Source organism: Tribolium castaneum, chromosome 10, assembly GCF_031307605.1.
Source record: "Tribolium castaneum strain GA2 chromosome 10, icTriCast1.1, whole genome shotgun sequence".
Taxonomy (NCBI): Eukaryota; Metazoa; Arthropoda; class Insecta; order Coleoptera; family Tenebrionidae; genus Tribolium; species Tribolium castaneum.
In genome coordinates this window covers 2583303-2608399 of record NC_087403.1, presented here as the reverse complement: position 1 = coordinate 2608399, position 25097 = coordinate 2583303, and the positions used below count along the sequence as shown (strand labels likewise).

The window sequence follows — 25097 nt, the reverse complement described above, 5'->3', positions numbered from 1 at the left end:
AAGTTTCATATATAGCATGATAAAATTTCTGTTTGTTTATCTTTGAGACATGCATTCGAAATATTCGACTATATGATTTGCTCTTTTGGGGAATGACCAAAACTTCATGTGTTGCGTCAAAGGCGCTTAATAAAATAAGAGTTTTTTGTTCTTTGTGACAGAAATTGTTAATTATTTTGGATGCAGTGCACAGAGGAAGTGATATTAAAACGTTCATTTGTAAATTTCGGTCTGAGAGCTGATGCGTGCGTTTGTTGAAATCTCGTAGAGTTTTGCATGTCGAAGCACTTGTCGATTTCCGATTTCATATAACTTAAGCTGGCGGGGTTATTAGATTATTTATGAAAAAGGTCGGCTGGTTGGAAGGGTTGGTGTTTCTCGATTTAATTCATGATAACAAATAAAAAGGAAAATGATTTATTTATTTTTGAAGTCAATCTGGGGTGAAATGGGATCCGTAACTTAATTCATGTTGATTTTTCCGTGTTTACCTGTGGATTTGATGTAAAATACAGGAGTGTGCGACTTACAGATAAGCAACGCTCACGTCATCGATTGGAGAAATTCAACGTCAGGAAGAGTTTTACTCATAATTGGTGATTTACAGTAAGGGCTGAGTTTATTGAGGAAACCACACAGTTTATGTATGCGGAGTTAGCAATCCAGCTTCCACAGAAGGCAATGGAAATCACTTACGTCGATAACAAAGCTAACTGTAAAACACTTACACTCCCGCTTCCCGAACAAAAAACCTCATTAGATCTCTCCACATCTTTCGGATTGACAATCAAATTTTTATTAAACACGATTTCAAACTCACACCAAACTTCTATCGTCTTTTACACAAAGCAGCGTCCAATGTTTTGCAGGCACGACGCTGAACCGGATATTGTCGAAGCAGAGATCAATCAAAAATTTTAAATATTTTGCAGGAACACACAAGATGATATCATTATACATTATCCACTCTGTTATTAACGACATAAATATGAGCTTTCATAATTACGTTCAAACGTAATTACAATTATACCTACGGACCATCCCAGAACTCACGTGTTGGGCTTTCGCCGGGAGTTCTGCCCTTAATTTGACGCTAATAACGAGAGAAACACATTTTGAGGTTTCGGAATTTTTAGTAGTATTTCTTGAACGTTTGTTCAAGAATAATTTTTGTGAATCGTCATCTGGCCGGCCAATTAAGTGTCAGGGGTCGTGAATGCGAGGCGGGCCATATAAAAAATAAATAAATTGAAGCTGGATTTAAGTGCATCTATAAAGTTGTTCCTTTTGCTCATATATAAAGATACTACATCTCTAATGTATGCCACACGATTGGTCCGGTAGTCTGGCTGTGTGCCCATTCTAGGCTGCCGTCGCCAAAGCGGTCGTCGTCTACGATACGAGACCAAGTCAGAACAAATAAACCTAATACACAGCATGCACGGCTATTCCGGCGCTGCCCAACGCAAACTCGACAGAAATTTAATTGCCGCTTAACATCGCCAAAGAAATGCTCAAACAAAAATCCATCTCTGGCCTAGAACTCGACAATTACGAGCAATTTTTACAGCTTGTTCGTGTCGGTGCATTTATAAACGGACTGTGCCAAATCTCCCGTTTTTCTGCTGTTGTTGACAAACACGGACCACATTTAAATATCATTGTAACGTTTTTATCAGCGAATTTCCCAAAAATTTCACGCAATTTGATGATACGTTTAATTCATGATGGGAACCGAAAGCAGGAAAAAAGGATCCACTCGGCTATGATCTAAAGTGTAACAACATATGGAGCAGAGACATGAGGAGTTTACAAAAACCGACGAGATAAATTTATAGCCTTTGAAATAGATTTCTTGAGGAAAGTTGTAGACATCCAAGGCAGAATTAGAAATGAAAACTACCAAAAAATAAAACTTGATAAAAAAGAGAAGTAACAACTCGAAAGAAAGAGACGAACGAAACATATTTTAGAACGGAAACCGACCGAAAAAGAAACGGGAAAAATCTAGACGATGTTGCATGCACACTATTGGTATTCAGTAAAATTGGGGAGATATGGAGATCGGGTAATAGGAAAGCGACAACAACGATAGACCACTTCTCTATTCATATTATTATAACTCGAATGTTTATTCTTCTATTTAGACAAAAATTTTGTCAACAGCTTTCTTTGACTCCATTTCCAAGTTATTATTAACGAATTTAATTCGTAAAAACCAGCAAATGTAATTAGTAGAGTTTGGCTATGAAGGCAACACTTGTGTCAAATCAGGTCATGATAATAGGATATTTTGCGGAAGAGTTTTAATCGAAGTTGAGGTCGGTATAAAGTTAGGCCTGGTAATGTTTATTTGAATATGCGATAGTTAATGGGGAATAAGGTTATTTAAATAATTAAATTTTTTGTGGCAGTGAAGGGGAGCTAAAGGCCGGGAAAAAATCCACCGAGTAAAAACTAATGCGACTGCCTTAATTCTAAACCTCATTTAGCGAATTACATAATTTAGGAAGAAAAGCCAAGTCCCTAGTTCGAGCAAAACTTTCATTAAAACCTAATAAAATTTCCTCCTTTCCGCATAAAAACGGCATTTTGAAAAGTTAATGTACAAACAACACATAATTACAAGAATTAACCGGAAATCGTTTTTCATTTTCTTTAAAAACAAAGAATTAATACGGCCCACTGTTCTGGAATTAAAGGAAACCGGCTTGAATGAACAAACCCGGAGGAAAAAGGGAACGAAGAGCAGAGCGTAATTTTGCATACAAGATTCCTTCGCATTTCAAATATTGGAACCCATCGGAGCTTTAGGTTGCGGACACGACAACGAGCCGCCAATTACTGTATCAGCAGCGAGTCCATCGTCCAAATATTCTGTATACATTTTCTGAACACGTTTTGCTAAAATGTGTCGCCAAGGGAATTGCTTGTTTATTCCTCGCATATGAGAAATCCTTGCATGCAGTATTGATTTAAAAACCTTCGTTACCATACCTTGCCCAACAATAAGCGAATTAATCGCACAACCATCACCACATGCACGCCCGATTCAATTATTTTCGAAAAACAACCACACGCTACAAAATTATTGAATTAAACGACCCAATTTGTTCAGACGCGAAACTTGCCGGCAATAGCTTAATCTTCATGTTGACATAGAGGTGAATAACAGTTAGAGCTAGATATGGAATTAGCGGATTTAACATAAGCCCAAAGATGATTTAACGACATACCAACTAAATAATTTGCCCTCACACATTATTTATTTAAAATATACTTTGCTAACTGGTTTAGCAAACAATCCTAACTTGAAACCGGTTTATGTTAAAATCGGTTTGGACCTACATAGATAATTCAGTGGTAGAACGGTGTTCGCAATGTATTTATAAACCAGAGTTAACAATAATTGAGCATAATCAATACATTATAGTATATTATATTTAAAGCAAAACAATTAACTGATGAAGCGATTATTCACAAATTGATGTGGTTTGTATAATATGTATAACGTAATTAACAAAACTGAGTAATGAGTGGTTGTTCAGTGTCGTTTTGAAAAGACAACAATCCTTGTTTATAAGCTCAACTTTGTAATAATCAAATCAATTACTTCCTTGCAGATAGTTGTCAATTTAGCAATCAATCTTTGTCATTTCTGTAGTGAACCGTATAGTCTATTGTCTATGTTGTAATTTATTGAGGTGATCGACAAGTTTTGTTATAGGAAAACGAAATTTGTTTCATGACTAATGGTCCAATTAAAATCAAGCAATTGGAAACAACCAAAGCAAATATTTTCTGGATAACGGACCATAATCGTCGTTATTGGAAAATAGTTTGATTTTATCTATAGTAAAAAGTTTTTGGTGACAAATATCGCATAAAGTTAAGTGGAAGGCGTCCGCGAATATTTATCTTGTCTTCGCAACCAAAAAACTTGAAACTGGCTAGAAAAATACGGACAAAGTGGAGCAATCTTTCGTAAAAACTCGATTGGGAAATTAGAACACCGGCAATCAGCGGTCCATTAGACATGAATACTACATTATTAATAGCATTAATTTCCGGAACTTATAAAAAATTAATACTAAATAAAAGTATTTCTATAAGAATCAACCCTTTCGTAATAACATGTAATAAAATACAAGAACAGAATTAAAAATCAAAAGGTATATGACTCACTGCGTAATCTCAGCATCAAAAATACAAGCATGCAATGGCTAAAAAATTAAAATAAAGAAAAATTTTGACTCAAATTAACTGTAGTCGGAAACAGTTTGTAATGTTGACTTTTTAGAATAAACCCTACAATCTGGTTTTGAGATTTTGAGATAACGTCCATTTATATATTTACACTTTATCTGATTTTTGTAACTTGGCAGTCATTAAAATCTGCTTCCAGGGTATAGCTCTAGAAATATTTGATTTAAACTTTATTGTATTTTTGGTTTAATGGCGCTAGAACACCGTTTGGCCAAAATTGCTTTAATCAAAATTAATTCAGAGTGCGCAAATAAAATTTGCAAGTTTTCTAGAATTCCGCTCTTTGTTTTACTAATAATTTTGTCAATTTTTTGTGTGGTTGGTGGTGGTAGTGTGTTATTATGTTTTCAGCAAGCGCTGACAATTTGTAATTTTCTTCTCATTAAATTTGGGGCAAACTCTGACAGTTTACGCACTGTCGTGGCAAAATTTGAAAATTTTGTTATAAATGGTCTCACGAGTCACGCGATGAAACAGGATTTTCAGTCCTTCATTCAGAAAGATTGTTATGAATAGAGATAAGACAAACTCCATTTAACTTCCTTATTTTCTTTCCACCTACATCTAATTCATTAATTACAAAGTGCAATTTTTATTTTTTTTCTAATTTGCTATTAGCATTGTGTGTGTAAAAGACAGTTATGGAAAATGGTCGTTTGTAACGGGTATAATGCTTTTGAAGCTGCATTTTCAAAGTAGAGTAATAAACAGATAAAATAATTGAAACGTCAACAAGGTTGTAGCCGGAGGTATATGCATATGTTACGCTGATAGTTGGACATTAATTGGTTTTAATTTTGAAAAAGATAATTAATCCTCACGCAGAGAGAAAATTGTTTTGCAACTTATTAAGTTGCTTAAATTCAAATTAAACGGGGGTAGAAGTGGTTTTCCCGCAAAGGTCTTTACAAAAAATTCAATTCCAGATTCAATCGGGCCAGTAATACATTCATTTCGAAAGAAACAGGAATTCTAAAATATCCGTTTTCAGTGTGAGTCACGAAAAGTAAAAACGGGGGAGCATTAGTTAGTTGCGCTGCTTCAGGAACGCAATCAAATTCGTTATTTTCATACCAATTAATTTTTATTTAGGTTTCGGGAATGTGTGACGGCGGACAGTCGCAAGGATAAACTTGTCCTGGCATAATCCTCGCTTCGCAGTTCGCTGCTCTCTAGATCGATAAACCGACTCCGATCAGATCACACAACCCGAACATAGACTTCAGTTGCGGTTACTTTTGTCTCTGGCGGTGCACTTGCCCCAACAATAAGTCGTAACGACTTAACCCCGACTTGAGCCAACCTCGGCCACATAAGCTTTTAAAGAATCGCCAAGTGCATTTCCGGGCGGGCGAAATTTTAATTAAAGGATGAATTTTGTAGGGTCGGAAGGGCACGAAAGCTGCGTGCATTATAAATAGTAGCGATTAATTGATGACCCCAAACATTGCGTAATCGCGGAATTAGAAACTGTGGGCATAATTGATGCAAAAGGGGAGGCTGGCTCGAATTGTGCGAGGGTGCATGGTGTTGGTCCAGGATCAGACCATTCGAAAACCAGATTACCGGTTAATTTATACCTCGGAGCGACCTGCTAGTTTTGTGTACATTTCTGCCTTCTGGTCCTTCAATAATTAATGTAATTTTCTTTCCAGAGCACCACCACATTTTCGTCGGAGACCTGAGTCCCGAAATTGAGACGCAGACGCTGAGAGAAGCCTTCGCCGCTTTCGGCGAAATATCGTAAGTCCATATATACTAATTATTTCATAATCCCGGCAAAATTAAAATTTTAAATAATGCGACCCATTATAAAACGCTAAATGAGCAATTTCATTCCGCTTCTTGACGTACTATTTAGGAATTAGACATATTTTCCGGCCGTTTGCGCTGCAATTTGCAAGCTTAAATAACCTGGTTTTCCTCTATTCTTCATTGTTTCGAGTTCCTTCATGTCCGAAACAATGCTCCGTGTTTATGTTCCAAATTAAACGTTAGGACCCGCCATCTATATTAATATAAGTGGACTAGAACAAATGTTGAAGAAGAATATGATGATAAACCCAAATTTAGAGCGGAGGATTTTCTCGAACAATTATGTGCGCAGGTAAAAGGAAGTCAAGCGGAAATGATATAGTTGGGACAAGATTTTCGAACATTTCGCCCGATAAGGTCAGCAACTCTCATATATAGAAAATTTGTTCCCAACTCAGTTGTTGAAAAAGTGCAAGATAAAATCACAATCCTCAATAACCAATACTATGCACGTGCTTCCGAAAATCTCTGACGTCAAAATCTCGAAAAACTCACAAACAGCGCATTAACACACAAACATATATTTCCTGCACTGGAGAAATATATCACGCCCCCATTTTATGCCATTTATTACAGTCAATGCGCCTAAAATATACTCGAATTATATACAAGTTTCCCAGTTTGTCATTTTTTCCTACTTCCGTTTGAAATATTGATACGCGTTTAATTCGGAAAAAACACAATTAATTTGACTCTGTCTTTTGGCGGGCATAAACACGTAATTAATTCATTCTTTAATTTCCTACCGGAAAAAGTTTGCGCGAGTCCAGCAAACTGTAAATTCAGCTTGACGGAGATGCAGAATTTGTGCGGAGCAAATATGTATATATTTAGAAATTTTATTAAAGAGGTTTTATTGGCTCGAGCACGTTCATTCATTTTCACATAATAAAAGTGCAATAAACTTCCCCAAAGCAAATATCGCAAGCGTGTTACTTATGAAAAAGTTTTATGTTGGTAACCGTGCAACTGCTACGCATTCAGGAGCGCAAAACATGAAATATTTAAAGAGTTTCACGTTGTCCTGCTATAAATATTACGGAGGAGAACAAATAAAAATCTACTATTTACTGTCGAATTTTAGGGCGGTTGGGGTCTAAAGTGGAATCGCACTAATTCCAACTGCATGAATTAATTACTGTCCCGCCGACAAACATTCGTCAACTAATGAATAACTGCCATTATTTATTTCGCCATCGGAACTTTACTCTATTTCCTAATACACCCATTATACGGAACATCACGTGTCGCAATGTCGTAAATAATCGATACCCACTCCTTGAATGTCATTTCACAATTTTTACTATTTCGCCGCAGTACTGATGAAACTCGTCTCATTACATCCACCTCACATAATTCCTCAGCCCTAAACTTTTATAGGACTCCATAATGTAGTCCCCGTCTACATCAGCATTCCAATGTAGATATTTTGTATTATACATTGGCTTCCTACTTGCCTAACGACTTACTCTACACACCTAAACTGCTAATTCTGAACGAAACCGCACAGATTCATCACTCTGTAGCTAAACCAACTTATAAAATAATACACAGTGCACCTAGAAATTTTATAGCTACACTATAAAAGATAGTGTTCTTAGCATACCTTCGCTAAACTTTACTACACTTTTTACTACACCTGATAAAGATCGATCTTTTTTCTCTAATTTGTTTTATTCATCGCCGAATTTCGAAACTAATTCAAAAATTAAATTTACGCTTTGTACGCTTATTTCCACTCTGATGTGTCAATCGTTTGATCTCCCTTTTATATGCCAGAATGTACCTGTTTATGTACGTCACACTCAGTTAAATGCAGTTAAAGGAGATTACATCTGTTGCTTTACTCATGCTGTATGTTCTCTTTGTTCACTTTATCCATCCGCTAATCTCACCATTAGTTTTAAACAAATTGCGCCATATACAACTTGCATTTTTGAAACTATTTAATTACCTGGAAACTTTTAACTAAATTGTACCCGCTAAATTTGCATCGAAGACCACCAGATTTTGGAATAAAATTGACGTGAAATATGGTGTCATTTGTGTTTTATTGAGTAGTTGTGTGGAATTTAGCCGTTCTGTTGATGGTATTGATTTGGTGTTAGTTGCGACTGTTTTGTGGGTAAAAATAAGAAGGTTGTGTTAATCGCGTGCATTTTAGAATTTTTCTTGCATGCGGAATGCTTATTTTTTAGGTGAGTGCATATCGTGGATGTTTTGTGGAGGTTTTATAATACATGCAGAAATTCATGCTGCGTATTTTCCAGGCTAGGTTAATAACGCCCTGTTGGTGATCACAAAAGGAAGTTAATTAGGGCAGTAGTATTGCGTTTGATTTAGCCGGACTAAGAGAATAATGAAATTTTTGTAAAGCCGGTTCTTTGTTTATTATTTTTTCGAAATTCGCCGCAAATCTGGAGATATTCAAGGAGATAAAATCGCGTGATGGAATAAAGCTGAAAGAAATTTCCCCGTCAGTTTTTATAAGAAAATGCGATTGTAAAGAAGTAAACAAAAGGAGAGGAAACGGTAAACAAAATTATGAGTTTACAAAAGTATTTATGTTAGTGTTGACTGAGTGTGCAAGTTCTAAGAACCGGAGCGATCAATGAGAAAATTAATCTTACAAGCGATCATTGAGGGAACTTCACAGCCAAAACCGTTAGATTTATATAACTGGCGTCAACGGTGATGGCTGTCGTCCTTTTAAAACTGTCCAGGAATGATCAGGGTCGGATAAAGAGTAATTCCGCTTGCGAACGAGATTTCGACACATTTACTTTTTTCAACTAAACTCAATTTTCTCATATAATTGCGTCAATTTTGACTAATATCACGGAAATGTCTGCAATACCTTTTTTGTCCCTAATCCTGCCATTATTGCTATTACGGCAGCAATTATTATTATTAGAGGAGATCCTTGATTACAAAATCAGTCCACAACAAGCATTACCAATCATATCGGGTGTCTAGGGTGGATTATCGCTCCATAATAGACCAAATCCCCATCGTTCAGTTCAATAGCAGGACAGGAATATCCTGATTGGTGACTATACAAGGCTAAAGGAAACAAACCGATTGCTTCTAACAAGCATCTATCGAATTCCAACTACTTCTTAAAAACACACATTCAATTCTGGACAATTTAAATAATTCTATCTACCCGATGATCTTCTTGGTACATTGTTTTACCCGTTTATAGAATTTTATTTTGTTAACAAACTATTTATCTGATAACGCAGTAGTGCTAATCGAATTGTGTTACGTTTAGTTAGTTATTGGCACAAAAACTAAAGACGATTTCCATGCGAATGTAACTTCAAATAAGACAGCTCACATCATCTGGCTTAAAATTTTATTCTAATTTAAAAATATAAAATATATGGTATATTAAATTATAAAACTCAAACCGCCAATTTATTTTATTTGAAGTTGTAAACTCACTTTAAGAGAAAGAAATATGAAGCGATTTTTCCCGTATTTGTGCTCCAGAAATTGTTAAAGAAATTCTTTTTGCTTCTGGTTTTTTATTTGGACATAATGCGTTTTATTAAAATTACATTGCAAATTTACTTAGAGCAACTCCAAAACAAGTTGAAAACTAGTTGTTTTTTAAAGTTTGAATCTGAAATGAGGAGAACAGGTTCCGGAACCGTTTTTTGCAAGAAGGTACTGAGACCGGTAAAATCCTGCAATCTTATAGCTGCTAATATACGTAGTATATGCATTAGCGGGTAATATCCCCAGTAAAGTCGGTAGCGTGCTGAAAATAATCTGTGTTATTCAAATTATTTATATGTGTGTATTATAGTTACAGCAGGGTGAGTATAATGGTTCGCACAATTCCGGAACAAATAGTTTTGGTCGGAATTGTTGCATTATGCTTTTACCTTGACGTGCACTCTTTTATGGAAAATGGTGAACTTGTAGATAACTGAGAATGAAGAGTTTATATTATAATATAATATGGTGGTGTGACAGCGTGAAACATTCATCCCTTGAGTCACCTTACCACTCACACTGTTTTATGTGTTGCGCTAAGGCGTTGTCTTAACGTTTTATATTTTAATAAATTCAAGCGTTAAAAGTTTCACAATTTTTTTGATACGCGCCCGCACTTTAACTTCACGTAAGTTAAATAGGGCCGGGTTTGCACAGTAGTCGGTCGCTGTTTACTGTATGTATATTTATGCTAGGTAATGCGATTTATTTTATAAAGCCATAAAAGGCATTGAAAAGGCTCATTTCTTTAACCATCATTTCATATTTACAGCAGTGCACATAAACGTATTGATGTGCGCGTATTCGAGGAACATTCCTTTTCATTCACACTATTACCAAGATTACCGTTATTATGATTTATTCCACCGCGCGCCCTTAGAGTTATTAAGAAATTTTCACTGCCTTTATGAATAATATACTGTTTCTACGGATGTTAAAATGCGTAAGCTACTTTGCAGATATCTTAAAAGCAGAGTCTTACAGATTACGTTTTCCCTGTTAATCCGCGCAAATTATTATAAAGTAGATAGTGTTGCATATTTTATGGCTCCAGGTGACGTCATCAAATTTTCCTAACAAAACCGCGCTACCTCCCAAATCATTTTCTACAAGCAAACCAGCTTTTCCCTTCTTTGCCTTATATGAAAATAAATTCCAAAACATCTTTCTCTTGTTATCTCCGCTGTCTCTGCAGATTTAGGCTACTTTCGAAGACGAAATCCGCTCTTTTAATTTTTTACGTATTTATCCGGCAAAATAAAACAGCACATTTCCGCTCCTACTTGCCTGGCTATTTCCTCCAAGCATACAAACATCACAAATTCATTTACCTATAATCGATTTTATACATCTTTGCAAAAACAAATCCCCCATTTTTAACCCCTCGAGACACTTTAATACCAGCATTTCGTTGTGAAACGTTATGTTAGTTGTTGGCAACACACAAAAATTACAAACTAAAAATGACAAAAACATCTTTAACCGCCCCGCCTAATTACAGCAATAAAGTACACGCTGTTACTTTATTAATCGTCGTAAACTGGAACTTGAAAGAAATAATGTTAGTATGTGCTGTTCGTTAACTAAAATTGTTTTCGGGCAATTCGCGCCGTGTTTTTCAAATCAGAGTTATAATTATTTGTAACTGTGGGAAGTTTTCAAAATCGGTTGGAATGAGTTAATTGTTTGGAACAAGGAAAACGGTGAGAGCTCTGTTTGCTCGTTTTTTACCTTGTAAAAGCTGAGTCTTTCATTTTAAACAGTTTATCGTTTATCAGATAATACAAGAGGTACAATGCGGACCGTGTGGTGAAGCATAATGTGTCGACTTAGAATTCCCAAAGTACTGTAATAAAGAATTATTACCAACATGAATTTTAATTGAAAATATTTCGTTTTATAGCCCAATTAGTTATGATACTAAGTATAGAACGTTCAATGAAAATCCATTGTGGTCTGCATTTGAGAAAAAATGTGAAACGTTTTACTGTAACAATATGCAAATTGCACAAAAACGCTGCCCCAAAAGCCAGAAACATAATTAATTCATTAGAAAATAATACTGCGGAAACAGGTAGTAAATATCTAGAAATAACGGAAATACGGTTTGGGGAATTGAGCAAAAGCTCATCATTTGGAATAATAATAATAATGGGTCCACGTTCGAATAAGTAACTTTCTTTTGGTAAAATACCAAGGTTAAGATTTGGCTGCAAAGTGTCTAAGAAGAAAATTTAATCTAGTGACACATCGTCGCCGAGGATATCACTCTATATTAAATCGGTCGGATTGCTCTGAATAGCCGTTTGTAGCATAACTCCTTTTGTAATAATATGTTGGCTGAGTATATTGAGACGAATTTACACAATTCTTTTGTTCTATATAGCGGCACATTCGCTGGTTATCAAAGCTGTGGACTTTGTGTCGCGGCTGGACTGCATTAATGCGTAGGCGCCAAAGAGACTCCTCACAAACAATTGTTAACTGTTCGGTCGAATGTTCTACTAGTTGCAGTTCACAAGAAGTTATTCGAGTTTCTATTATCAAGGATCTATTGAAATGCGAGCAAAGCTTCATCTTTTAATCTAAACCGTGCTAGAGTTGCAAGACATCGACAATGCTACCTGTCGCAGATGCACTATCAAACCCCTTCCGAAATTTTTTGTGCAAATTTAATCCGAAATTGTGATCTAAAATTGGAAATTTGCGCCCCTCAAGGTAATGCACACCGTGTCCCAAGGCCACTTAGCAAGTCTCACCTACGTCACGCTCGTGAAATTGTTCAACATTTTGTACACAAATTAGAATTCAATTAGCATTCAAAATGCAAATTGACTCCTATTGGGAATTCTCAGATAAAGCATGAAACAAATTTATTTATTTATTTAGCAGCTTGCTTGCGTTACGTAAGAGTCTGCTACATTTCACCACTTTTCAAATTAGAAGCAAATTTTTCAAAACAAATATTAAATTTGTATTAGGACATCCCTTTCATGCCTAATATGTTATGATGATGAATGATTTCCTTCTTCCGCAAGCTATATATCCTGGGAAAATTACTTTACTAACATTTTGATCCATCGATAGATTGCATGTAAGTGAATTTTCAGTAATTGGTGTAAATTTTCATGTCGTGAGCGATTAACGTATTTTTCTTCCTTTTAACAAATTTTTCTCCTCTCTAAATTTAATATCATGTTTCTCCTTTAATTAATGCTCAAGTCGTAATATTAATGTGATTAAGTAATTTATATTTGGAAATGCATTAAGGGACTTGAAGAGCTTTGCCGGAAAAAAATCACTCACAGGAGTGTTACGGATACTTCGAGCAATCGATCCTTGAAACAATCAATACCAAAGCAAATTACACTCGGAATAAATTTCATTAAAATTTTTATTTCAGTTTCAAAAAACGCTCAATTTTTTCTCTATCCGGAGCAGTGCAGTGCCTAATTGTATACTGTACCGCTATTCAAAATAAACATTTGCAAATTATTTAGCCATTGTTTAGTTTTTGTTAGGTTGTAATGTTGTTTATTTTGACTTCATTAAAATGTGAAAAATTATCTGCCAACAAAATTTTGCTGTGGCAGTGGCGTCAGCCACTATAAATGTGAAATATGTGTTATTTTTTTAGAAAATGAAACAGCAATTATGCGAAAATGATTGATAAACGTCCAGTAAACAGTAAATAAACATGAAAAGTTGGTGTTATCCTTGAATTTTATTAAGTTCTCAGTTTGGCGTAGTTTTGCAAACTTTTTGAGTGTAGTTGGAATGGCAATGAATGCGAAGTGTCCGAAATAACACTATCCGCGTGATAGGAATATCAACGACAATTCCGTGTCTACGCCAACTCGATATTGAAACATCAAGTACGACCGCCGAACGCTGACGCCATCACTGCTGCATTTCGGCATTTTGCTGCTTTTATTGTGTATAAATTCCCCCGCATATAAATGCGACAAAATAAAATACGTATTCTATAATATACGTATCTCGAAACGGTAGCGTTTTTAAAAGTTTATGACTTAGCCACCGTTTTCATGTTGTCATTTTAGTCCAGATTTCCGCCTTTCCACCCATCAAACGGAATCATTGCGCTTTATGACCCGGCAATAATTATTACTTTCTTCCAACTCCTTTTCCCTTTTCCAAACAAATTTAAACAATCGAGATTCTGGGCCGGGAGGCCTTGACCTTCATTTTTCTTTCAACCTTCCAGCAACCTCTAATTCTTCATTTCGAAATTCCCAACATAACAAACATAAAACTTCGCAACACTAAATTAGTTGCAGAAAATGTAAAGCGTCCCACTTGTGCGACAGAGAACTCGAATTCATTTTAACAATTACGTCTGGCAAATTAATTCAACTTCTCTACTGCACACGTGGCGTACTTTATACTTTTAAAATACGCCATCTTAAATCTCATTGAGGCAAATTTCTTTAACGAATCCGACCGCATTTGTTACTCCATTTTCGCTATTATTACACGAAAACGTAGGTAGGGCAATATTTTGTAAAAATACTGAAAATGCGCCCTTTACCGGTAGATCGTAACTGAAAAACTCTTTACCATGCGCCCGTTTTTATAGTGTACCTTCCTCGGTGTCGTATAATGTCGCCCAGCACCGTTGACTAGAACAGTTTATTACACCTAACATGCAATTTCTAGAGCCAACTGGGAGCAAACACACGAGCAGGAGAAGAAGATTTTATACAATCATAAAATTTCCGAATTACTGTTGCCCTATAATAAAGGCATTTGGTTGTTATTTTATTATTATCATTGCAGCATATCTTATACTTTGAATATTTTCCTGCATTCCGTTAAAATGGGTCGTTTTTGTTTTTATTTTGCAATCTTTCCTACCAGTTTGTCAACAATAAAGCAAATAACACCCGGGAGAATATTGCAATTTCGCATTGCAAAATTGATGTCATTTCCGGTGCAAAAAAGACAGTAATGTGGTTTGAGTAAATTGTAAGTGACTTGACAAGGGTTTATTAGTAGTGAAATATCGAGTCGAGTTTGTGTAGCGGAATAAACAAGGAAAGAACTGGGGGTGTCTCAATTTCCAGGTACAGTCCGTCCAAATAAAGCTGAAACACTAAAATGTGACCAAGTACCAGCGTTTTATTACAGCTTTAGTAATGCACTTTTGTTGTTTTTCGATATAACAGCTTTGAATTCAATTTTTACGAGGTTTTATTTTAACGCACAGTAATATAAAACATTTTCTACGCCACCGATAAAATATGATTTTCATTTAAATTTCGGTATTGAATAATCGATATTATCATTTAACGTGCTCAAACTTTTCGCTGTCAAACTTGAGGCGAAGTTTGCAACTCAAGGTTGCTTTGTCACTGTATATCTACTTTAGTAATGAGAGTATTGCTTGACACGATGCTAGTGTTACCCGCTGACAACAGCCATTGAAAAATTGCCATTATGTCCGAGGATAAAACAGAAAAATTGCGACTCGAGGTAGTGGTGCATATGCAGAAGTTAATCGAATGCGAGTTCGAGAAGTGGTGCAGAAATAGACAAAACGTCCGAAATTAATGTGTGCAAGCTGAGTTATATCGTTGGGGTCCAATGAGTGAAAAAGCATTTGACCTGGAAAGCGGCGTCAAATTTAAACTAGAGCAGATGTTAGTGTCAGATGTAAAAACAATTTTTGTGAACGTTTAACGGCAACAGTTGCGTAGAACGCATTCGGTATAGAAAAGCGAATGTAGCGAACATAGCGAAAGCTCGTTTACAATTATAAGATGCTTTATTGCATTTTAAACGTCGAGCTACTCTCGAAAGTCAAATAAAACTATACGGTCCGTGCTTGTATTATTGCTGCTGTAAATTGAAGTTTGTTAGCGCTCCACACTTCCAATAATTCGTTTCTTCCTGGCGTGCATCGTACAGGGTACTACAAACTCGCTCCTAAATGGAGAAATCTCCCTCTTACTGCTGTCTGCACCTGCCATGTGTTATATTAATTAATGTTTATCTAGGAAGCGCAAAAGCTGTCTGAACAAATTACACAACACCAGGCAAAACTTGCATGCAACAAGAAGAAGCTTTATTATTTAAAATTAAACAAAAACTATCGATCACACCGCTTCAGCGTCGCGTTTCAGAACTTGTCATCCACAAATCTTTCAAGCCCGTTGTGGATCCGGCTCCTTCGAATTTTTATGTCGCTATTAATTCCGGGTTAATTGCACCTGGACGGGTGTTAGTAGCAAGCTGGGAATCAGTTAGGCGCGTAAATAAGTAGTGATTATTCAAAACAAACCACACACAAGCTGAAATGAAATTAGACTATAAATATTTTGAAAAGCAATTTCGCAGTCCCTTCAGAGCGGAAGGTATCCCGACCGGCGAGATCAGTCTTGGATGGGGAAAGGTGAACTCGGCACTGTAAACAGTAGTTCGCTCCTCCGGGAATCCGCCTGAGGAATAGACTAGATTAAAGATTGAACATAATAAAGTCATGAATACCGATTTGTATTGTAGCTCCGTTAAATAATTTAGCCTCAATGAACGCACACAGGACAATGTCGCTGGAAACCGGAGTAGGGATTATTCACAAGGGATGGAAAACATTTGCGAACCCAAAATGTGTTACATTTCCTCTATTAATTGCTATGCGAATTGTCGTGAAATTTTAGGCTATATTGTCATCGCTCATTCCGGTTCCGCATTATCAGTATCAAGTTCAGATCGGCGCCAATTCGCATAAATTTATTCAATTTCCGCCTAATTATCCTCCGACACTATCGCACTACTTTCATTTAATTTTATTTAATTGCAGGTAATTAGCTAGGTGATTATGGAAGTTACTACTATGCATGAGTCTAATGCGCCTGGCACGTTGCCTGAAATTATAATATCCCAAGCCAGGTTACGACAAAGTAAAGCTTTTAGCTTTCAGTTTTCAAGGACATTGCATCCTTACACAAATATGTCTAATTCCTGAACCAAGCAATGCAACAGTTACTCGCACATTCGTAAAAAACAAACCGCAACCAGCGATATTCTTTTACACGTCATTCACAATGCGATGTCAATTGAACTCTAATTAAATTTGAATTTACAACTACGTAACTGTTACTGCTGCAGCAATTTTAACTTTTGCTTTGTTAACAATTAATAATATAGCGCAATTTAAATTTAATCTTCAATTCATTACAGTTTATTTTCTTTCATTAAACTACTGTAATTAAGGATTGCATTTATCAACAAGTCGCGGTAAAACTTTTAAATACGTTCGTGTTGTCTATTGATTTTCCGTTATTTTATAAATAATTCAAACTTTATTTCTAAATGCAAAATGCACGGTACACGTGTTTGGGTAACGAAAAGTGACTCTTGGCTCGTCCCCCAAATTCGCATCGCTTACGAATTAAAAGCGTAAAACAACGAACAAACGGTTTTATTACCTAATGTAAAACAGTTATTAAATTCAACTTGACCAGTTTCGTATTTAGTACGTAGACAGAGTGTTTTAAACAGCCAATTCTATTACCAACATTTACAAGTGGGATTAAACAGGAGCATTATTGCCCAATACCCACCGGTTCAAATTGCGTAATTTCATTCAAAAACAATATCGCATATGATTTAATCCACAAATTTCTGCGCGCTTCCCCTCCCCAGCACGAAAAAGGATAAAACCGCATGTATAAATATCAATCAGTATCAGCCTGGCATTTGGACCATATTTAACTAGGGCATAAATGCTATCGAATGAGACTATAGCATTTTGCTAAACCAACAGTGAATGCGTGTGGCCTGTAGAATTAATAATACTTCAAACGCTCGGAAAGCCGACGTTCCCTACAATTCACGCTTAAACTCCCTTCACCGCACTGAAATCTTGTCTCTGCATTTTTATCCACAAATAGAAAACGCACAAGCTTCAAACCAACAAATACAACCTCCTACTACATGCACAAAATTATTTCAGCCTTCTGCGAATACCATAGATGTAAAAAAATTTGAATTTCTCTAAAAAAAATTGTAATTGTAACTTTTAGCCCGGCGCCTCCACCAAATTTGCTACGTGGGGCTATGGCAAAAATGTTGAACTTTTTGATTTGTAGTGATTGTGTCCTACATTTGAAAGTGCAATATTTGTATCATGTTATAGGGGGCAGTAATATCTCGAGCCTTCCACGGTATGATTATATTTTGTCTGAATGGCGTATTTGTGACCCTCGGGAGGTCAACCGATGTCAAGCTGATATCTATATCTAGCCCATACTTGAGTATAGACTCCGGCATTTTAGTAAGCGAGGGTGAATGTGTGTGGTCTGTATAAATTAATGAACACTCGAAACAGCACCGAAATCCACCCCTTCTTAAAATTGAATGTTAGGCCGCATTCACGGTCGCACAACTTGAAACATCACGCGTTTAATTAGCCAACACAGTTGCAATAATTTTAGTGGAAGTTTTTGCAGCCCTCCGCATTAATCGCATGAATAACAATGCGCCAAACTAGCGATCCCCTTTCTGTGTTATCAGCGACAGAAATATCAGGGTTTTTATGCGGATACTTTCAAAACGGGCGTGAAAGCCGCCATTTTCGATATTAGATCTCTTCCACCTTTATGGTGTTGTTTTTACGCTTTATGGTATTCATCTCCGTCATCTTTGTGTAAATTAATATGTAGCAAATAATAATAACGTCTAACATCCACTCGTAATGGATTCGAGCGAGGGGCTTAATCTCCGGGGCGACATAAGTCCGGACCTGTGCAGAAGAACACGATAACGCGTCATCATAAACTACGCTTTTACTGGCGGAAATGTGCCTTGCTAGGCCTTCAAACTAAGAATGCCTCGCGCTAAGAGGCTGATACACTCCGCTTTAAAGCATTCCTTAATTACGGATTTTAAAACTTATCTTGGAAAGCCCTCCACACTCAGATTTGCCTCGGTTCGGTTTTATCATATCCGGTAAAAACCAATGGGACTCGGAAACAATTCAATTGGTTTTTTAACTAAACGCACTTACGCTTTCCCATTTATTTTTAACAAAACAGCACACACACCACACATAAATTCCGCGCCAGGTTGCGTTTACACACATCAAAATAGAGCCAATTTTCAACTTTCAACTGCACAATACACACAGCCCCACTCACTACCATATTTATTATTAACTATACGAAAAACAAAACCACGCTGAAGAAATACTTCACAAAAGCCACACATTTCACTCACTCAAATTTGACGCATTCACGCACAAATTCATTGTTTTTGCAACAGAATTAATTTACATTATGGAACTGTAATTATTCGTAATTAGATCCGACAACAGGTGTCATTTATAGTTAATCACAAACTATTAAAAAACAGTGTAGTTATTGTAAAGATTTTTGAAGCCTAAAGCATGAAAATGAAAATAAATAACACTGTAGCAGGTACAAGACATGAAACTAATTTTTTTACTATTCTACTTTTGCATTAAGACCAAATAACATTGTTGTGTTTGGTTATTGGTGTCACATATTTAACTATAAAGTTATCGTAGTTATTAATTTTTGACGTCTACTTTGTTAGAAACGACTGGTATTTACACACCCACTCTAGTTACAGGCAAGTACATATGCACACATGTGTGTATACATGTGACATATGATATGATTATATTAAAATTGATTTCAATTTTGATGGCTAAATGTACCATTAAGCAATTGCATTTGTTGCGTGCAGTAACTGAATTAAAAATATATATTTCGTACTTCTATTATGTTTATTACGTTTTATAATTCACCATGGCGATACAAGCCTTTTTAAAACACTAATATAAAAGACAAATATTTCCTAAATGAGAGAAAAATGTCACTCGGTGCAGTATTTATTGAGTTTTTTAAAAAAGTGTTTGTGCGTAAGGCTGTCAGAAGTCAGAGTTGGATGTCAAGTGCCAAATCTATTGGCCTTTAAAGGGTTAAGATGTCGTGTTTGTACTTTTGCAAAGTTTGTTTGTCTCCGATGAGAGAGGAAATATTCAGGATATAAGTTCCGGAAAGTTTGATATCTGAGTTTGTCTTGGAATGATCAGTATGAAATCGATCGCGTCCTAGTATCAATGAACGCACTTAACTTAGAGTACTTCAACATAGCCTAATTGGGTTGGAAGAGCGTGCAGTAACGCCACTAACTTTGCATACTTGGGTAAGCTAGTTACACCAGGAGGATTAAAGCCAGCCTTCTTTGTTATTAATAAGAAATCTAGCAGTGGCATTGATTGGCGCAGCTCGAACTAGAAAATTCTCCTTAACAATATACAGTCGCAGCAATTATGAAAGCAACAATAGACCATAATTGCGACAAACTTATTTTGCCAAGTAAACAGCGAGTTTTCCCAATTAGGTGTAGATTGTGGTGCTAGAAAATTTTCATGTCAAAAAGAGCCTTAATTGGGATTAAAGAAACAAAGCATCTTCCTAAACAATCAGGTCGAATCCAAATTTGCTCGAATTTATATTCAAAGGGACCACCTCTTCCATGTTATATGATCTCTATAGTTTGCAAGTCTGGTCAACGAGATCCGTAGAGTTTGAAGTGTGGACCACCGCCAGTCTTTCCACTCCCCCCTAAAAACAATACCTTCAACAAACGCAAGACCGCCCATCCAAACCAAATTATCATGTTTTTATATTAACAATAAAAATTCAATTTTATATCGGGGGGAGTTTATCGATTTATCAAAAGCATACGTTTGGAACACATTCAAACTCCTGAAACAATGATAACATCAAATAATATGGCTTTCAACAGCTGAAAAAACGAAATCTATTTCAATAAAACTTAATTGCACTGCAACTTCCGAGGTGCCGTTACAAGATACGTTTATTTAACCTTTTGGACATTCCAGACCTCTTTACGCTCATTTTCACCAATACCACATTAACAATAACCGTGGAAAATGGACCCACACCGTGCAAATAAAATTAAAAGCTACCATTTGATCGGTTCGCAAACAACCTACAATGCACAGTTAAATGCATTGTTTTTCAATTACAAAAAATATTAAAATTTTATGAAGCTGGAATGAAATCCTTTTGTTTGACAAGCTGTGTCCTTTTATTGCTAAAACTGGGTCGAAAGAAGTTGCGGGTTGGTGGTAAATTCGCTATTCTATTAATTAATCTTTTACAGGGACTGCCGAGTTGTGAGGGATCCGCAGACGCTAAAATCAAAAGGATATGGGTTCGTTTCATTTATTAAAAAGGCGGTAAGTTTATTGATTTGGGTGTTGTAAAATGCATGTTTGCGAGAGCAAATTGTTTTTTTATTAATTGTTTAAGTGTCAATTTTTCAAGTCGTAAAAATATTACGACCGGTGCGAATCACCTGACTTGCCATAAGCAAGAAAGGAATGAAGCAGGAGAGGATTGTTTAAAAATACATAAACCCCTACCTTAATGGTTGTTCGTGACTATATTTACGCTCCATAATCAGGGCCACACCTATACTGCATGCACAGCCAACTGGGAAATCATAACACCTACCATAATTGTTGTTTTTTTTTATATTCTAATCTAACTTTGGCGACCGTCAGTTTCATGGACCCTTATAAATCTTTTGTATAAATTTTTGATACGGCAAAACACTGATTTATGGGTCGTTCGACGACGGCTCTCGGAACTACTACCGAGGAAAATTACTGTTGCCCATGCAGAACTAAAACGCTACTCCAATTTTTAGATAAATTTATATACCGAGCGGCCCTGTATCAGATGACTCCAACTTTGCTAATTGTAGAGGCTCTTGAACAAGTAACCTCGCTATCAATCAAAAATTATCTTATTAGGACGGGATGCTCATAAACCGTCAATAATACCCCCGATGTATAAAGTAATAACTGAATGACTTGGCGTTATTAATGGAATAATAGCGTAACGTAGTGTTATTGTGTAGACGCTCCGCCACCTGAACTCCCGCGGAAGCCAGCTCTGATCGTGACAATTAGTTTTATTATTATTTTAGCACTGGTTTTAAAACTGACTGAATTTGCAACAGCGAGCTTTAGTGGGTTTTCCAGCTTCCAGTGGGAGTGTCGTAATTGTTGAGATCGTAAAGAAGTTGCGTTTGGATGGCTGAAGTAGTGGAATTTTTACATTTAGAGCGGAATGATTAGAGTTGGCCGAATGGATGGGGTTGATTAAGATTTTAATTTGACGACATTGTAGACATTTTGTCCGGTCGCAAGGCAGCAATTTTATGCGAATAAAGTGAATTCGCCGACAACGGCTTCTTGTGTTTTAGCTGTAGTGGCGAAGTACAGAGTGCGGAATGCCATCTTATATCGTTCCGCACAAAGACCTTACGCTGTGGGAAATGCTCGGAACGAGGGGGTTTACATTTCTACGTTATGGATCTCATTTCGGCCAAATGGCCGGTCATCTCGTTGGAGAGTTGTTGGGGTTGTATTGCGGCCATCGTACTTTGCATCTTTGCTCGAGCGTAGTGACAGTGATTCGGCGCCGGTATTGGTCACTCAGCCACGTCATATCTATTGCCACCGGGATTTTTTCAAACTTGTTCGAGGAAAAACGAATTCAATTATTAAATTGACTTTAGAAACGGTTTCCTTTGTCTCGTATAATGCCTGTAATTTCCAATCGGAAAATTACATTTGTTCAGACCGCGTTTTTTGCGAAATTTTATACATGAAAGAAGGATTAAAGTAGTATTAACCCCGGAAATAATTACAATATTTTGCCTTTAACCGCAACGATCGATTTTCTACTAACAATTGGTGGAATGCCGACATAGTTTCAAAGTTTTTTGTAAATCCGAAAAAAGGAATTGTTGAAAACTTTGCTATTGGGACCGCATATGCCGTTTAATATTTTAAAATATTAGTGTCAACATAACTGTAGCAATTTGTTAAAATTAAACTTGCCCAATGTTGGAAATCTGTTGCCACATGAAATGGGAAAGCGCAGAGATTCCACATCCAAATAAATATAATCATATTAGGAGACCCTACTTGGACTGTTCAAGCTGCTTTAGTGGATTATATAATCTCACTAATACCAAATAACATTTTCAGTTTATTTCATTATAAGTTTAAAAATAATGTTTCCATTGTAATAGAACGTCAAAGCACGGAACTTTTAATCCAGCAATATGTTATTTTCAATTTTAAATGTAACAACAAAGTCACATTTAACAGCTTTACATTGTGCCCGAACATTAACGCAAACAAGGTTTTTGTCAAAGAACTGTTTCAATTAGTCGAAAGATCCAGTAATTCAGTACAGTTTCATCTGGAACTAGACAATTGAAATCACTTTCAAGGAAGCCAAAAAAGGGTCAGTTTCCTTGTAGGGATTAATTACGAATAAAGTTCGTTTCAAAATGAACAAGCAAAAACGAAATTGATTTGATGTAAATTCATCAATCACCGGTTATAATTTGTTTGATTTAATTTGCAAATTGGATTTGTTTTGCCAACTGGAACAAAATTTCTTTTCCTGCGATGACTACATTTATTTGCATTTTGTTGTCCAGCCTACGTAATAATAATAACGAAAGCAAGTTAAAAATAAGCGAAATACAATATTGCTGTAGCATTAATTATTATCGGCGGAGCTTCAGCTTCCACGGTTAATTAATCTTGGACAAAAAGAAGCGTGTTTTTCTTAGCTTGTTGTTTTATCTCCATTGGCGTCTCGCCGCATTATGGCAAGACACGAGCCGTCACTGCATTACACTGCAAAATCCTGGAATCAACCAGCATCAGACAATGGAAACCTCTACACTTTATCAGATTGGCAAAGTTTCCTGCGCGACTGTATCCATTTATCCAGCAATTTTCAAATGACAGGATGCCATTGACACAATGAGTCGGTCTGATGCTTAATTAGCTTGAAACTTATATAAAGCGGCCAAGTTAGTCTGCCTAGCTTTTGCAGCTTGCAGCTTAATCGTGAGCATCTTACCTGAACTCACGCTCCAAGTTGTGCGTTGAGACATTAATAATGAATTGAGTTTTAACGTTTATTAAAAGCCGACTGACCTTTGATGCAAATTTAACTGCGGGCTCCGAGCAAGTTCAAAATTTTCATCTAAGAGTTATGGCCCATAACGTCTAATCGGATATATTCCGAATCTGTTGATGCATGTAAACACAAATAAAAATAGTTCGCCGTGCGCAGCCAGTGTAAAAATTTCGATTCAATATAAATAGAGAGCGAAAAGATTCATTCATTCTTCGGTTTTTCATTCATCGGTAGTCTGCCAGGATATAGATCCATTCATACCTTTGCACTTTTATTTCACTCTCGGAAATTTATACATTCGTATTTCTTTATGTAATTCCAAACTTGCGCTGCATTACTTTTATCTCGATCGTAAAATTGCAACAGCAACTGATAAAATTGTGATCCCGACAAATTTGCATTTAAATCTAATTTGGAAAAAATTTAGGAACATATGCAAAAATAAAAGTCCAGATGTTGCCATCGGATTACCACATTAAGTTTGAGGTCCCTTTATAATATGTGGAACAAAAAGTATCATGAGGGCTATTAAGACTGTAGAGAACTAGAACCGTGTATAAAGCTCGCTCTTTAGAATTCCCTTTTAACGTTCTGTGGTTGAACGTAGCTAAGTCAGTCGACAGAAACAGAGGGTTGGATGGCACACGTTAACTGTATGTAGCCTTCGCCTGAGGCTTTCGGTAATGTAACAAGGGGATGGATGATAATTAGAAAGACTGCAATTTCGAAAATCTAGCATTAAGAAATATGTCAGAACGCCTCCAGCTAAGTATTGCCCCGACTTACAAACAAATATACAAAAGCTCATGCCGCACTTCCATGACATTCATACTTTCATATTATCATTACGGTCTCGCAGTTACAGTCCATTTCCCACCTGCATTACCTACACTCTTATATTACAACTAAATTAGTACAAACAACGCAACTCCGGCTAAAATTCCACCAACAAGCCCCAAAAATCATATTGCTCACGTTTATAACACTCAAGGATTTATTAAACGTTTCCTTTCCCTTTTTTATAACTACATTCAGCTTTAGCCGTGTGTGCCTCGTGTGCACCCATCATAGCAACTTCAACAAGGATATATTGCTTCACAGGTCAAACGAGCGATAATTGTTTCGAAATAAAAATATTGCATCAAGCCAAGCTCAAGCAATTATTCAAAGTCGGTCTGAGGTTTTGTGCTGCTTAATCAGAAATTTTGTTCAAGACTAAAGAGCATTGGGATTTCATAAACTTTTATAGACTTTTATTAAATTATGCATTGTTTAATAATTTAAATTCTTTTAGGAAACTGTTGGAAAGTTCACTTAAAATTCATCCCGACCAAATTTCGCTTTAGTAAACAAGAATATATAACTTCCATCGGTCTATTTATACAATATCAAGCAACACTAACCTGTAATTAACAACAGTATTAATTTTTCGGGAGCCCTTCCCGCACTGGCTGGGATTAAAACAATTTTAAAACTGTTATA

At 36.3% G+C, this 25097-nt stretch overlaps 1 protein-coding gene across 4 annotated transcripts in view; it reads left to right on the top strand.

Moving 5' to 3' along the window:
• LOC657616 (uncharacterized protein) overlaps positions 1 to 25097 on the top strand; it is a 135756-nt gene that overhangs the window by 94300 nt on the left and 16359 nt on the right. For all 4 annotated transcript variants that reach the window (XR_001575056.2, XM_015981064.2, XM_015981069.2 and 1 more), the window contains 2 exons: positions 5922 to 6009; positions 20764 to 20839. Coding sequence is in view for 3 of the 4 variants with exons in the window: in XM_015981064.2 (XP_015836550.1) it covers positions 5922 to 6009; positions 20764 to 20839 (164 nt within the window). In the remaining variant the exon portion in view is untranslated. The remainder of the gene's footprint in view (positions 1 to 5921; positions 6010 to 20763; positions 20840 to 25097) is intronic.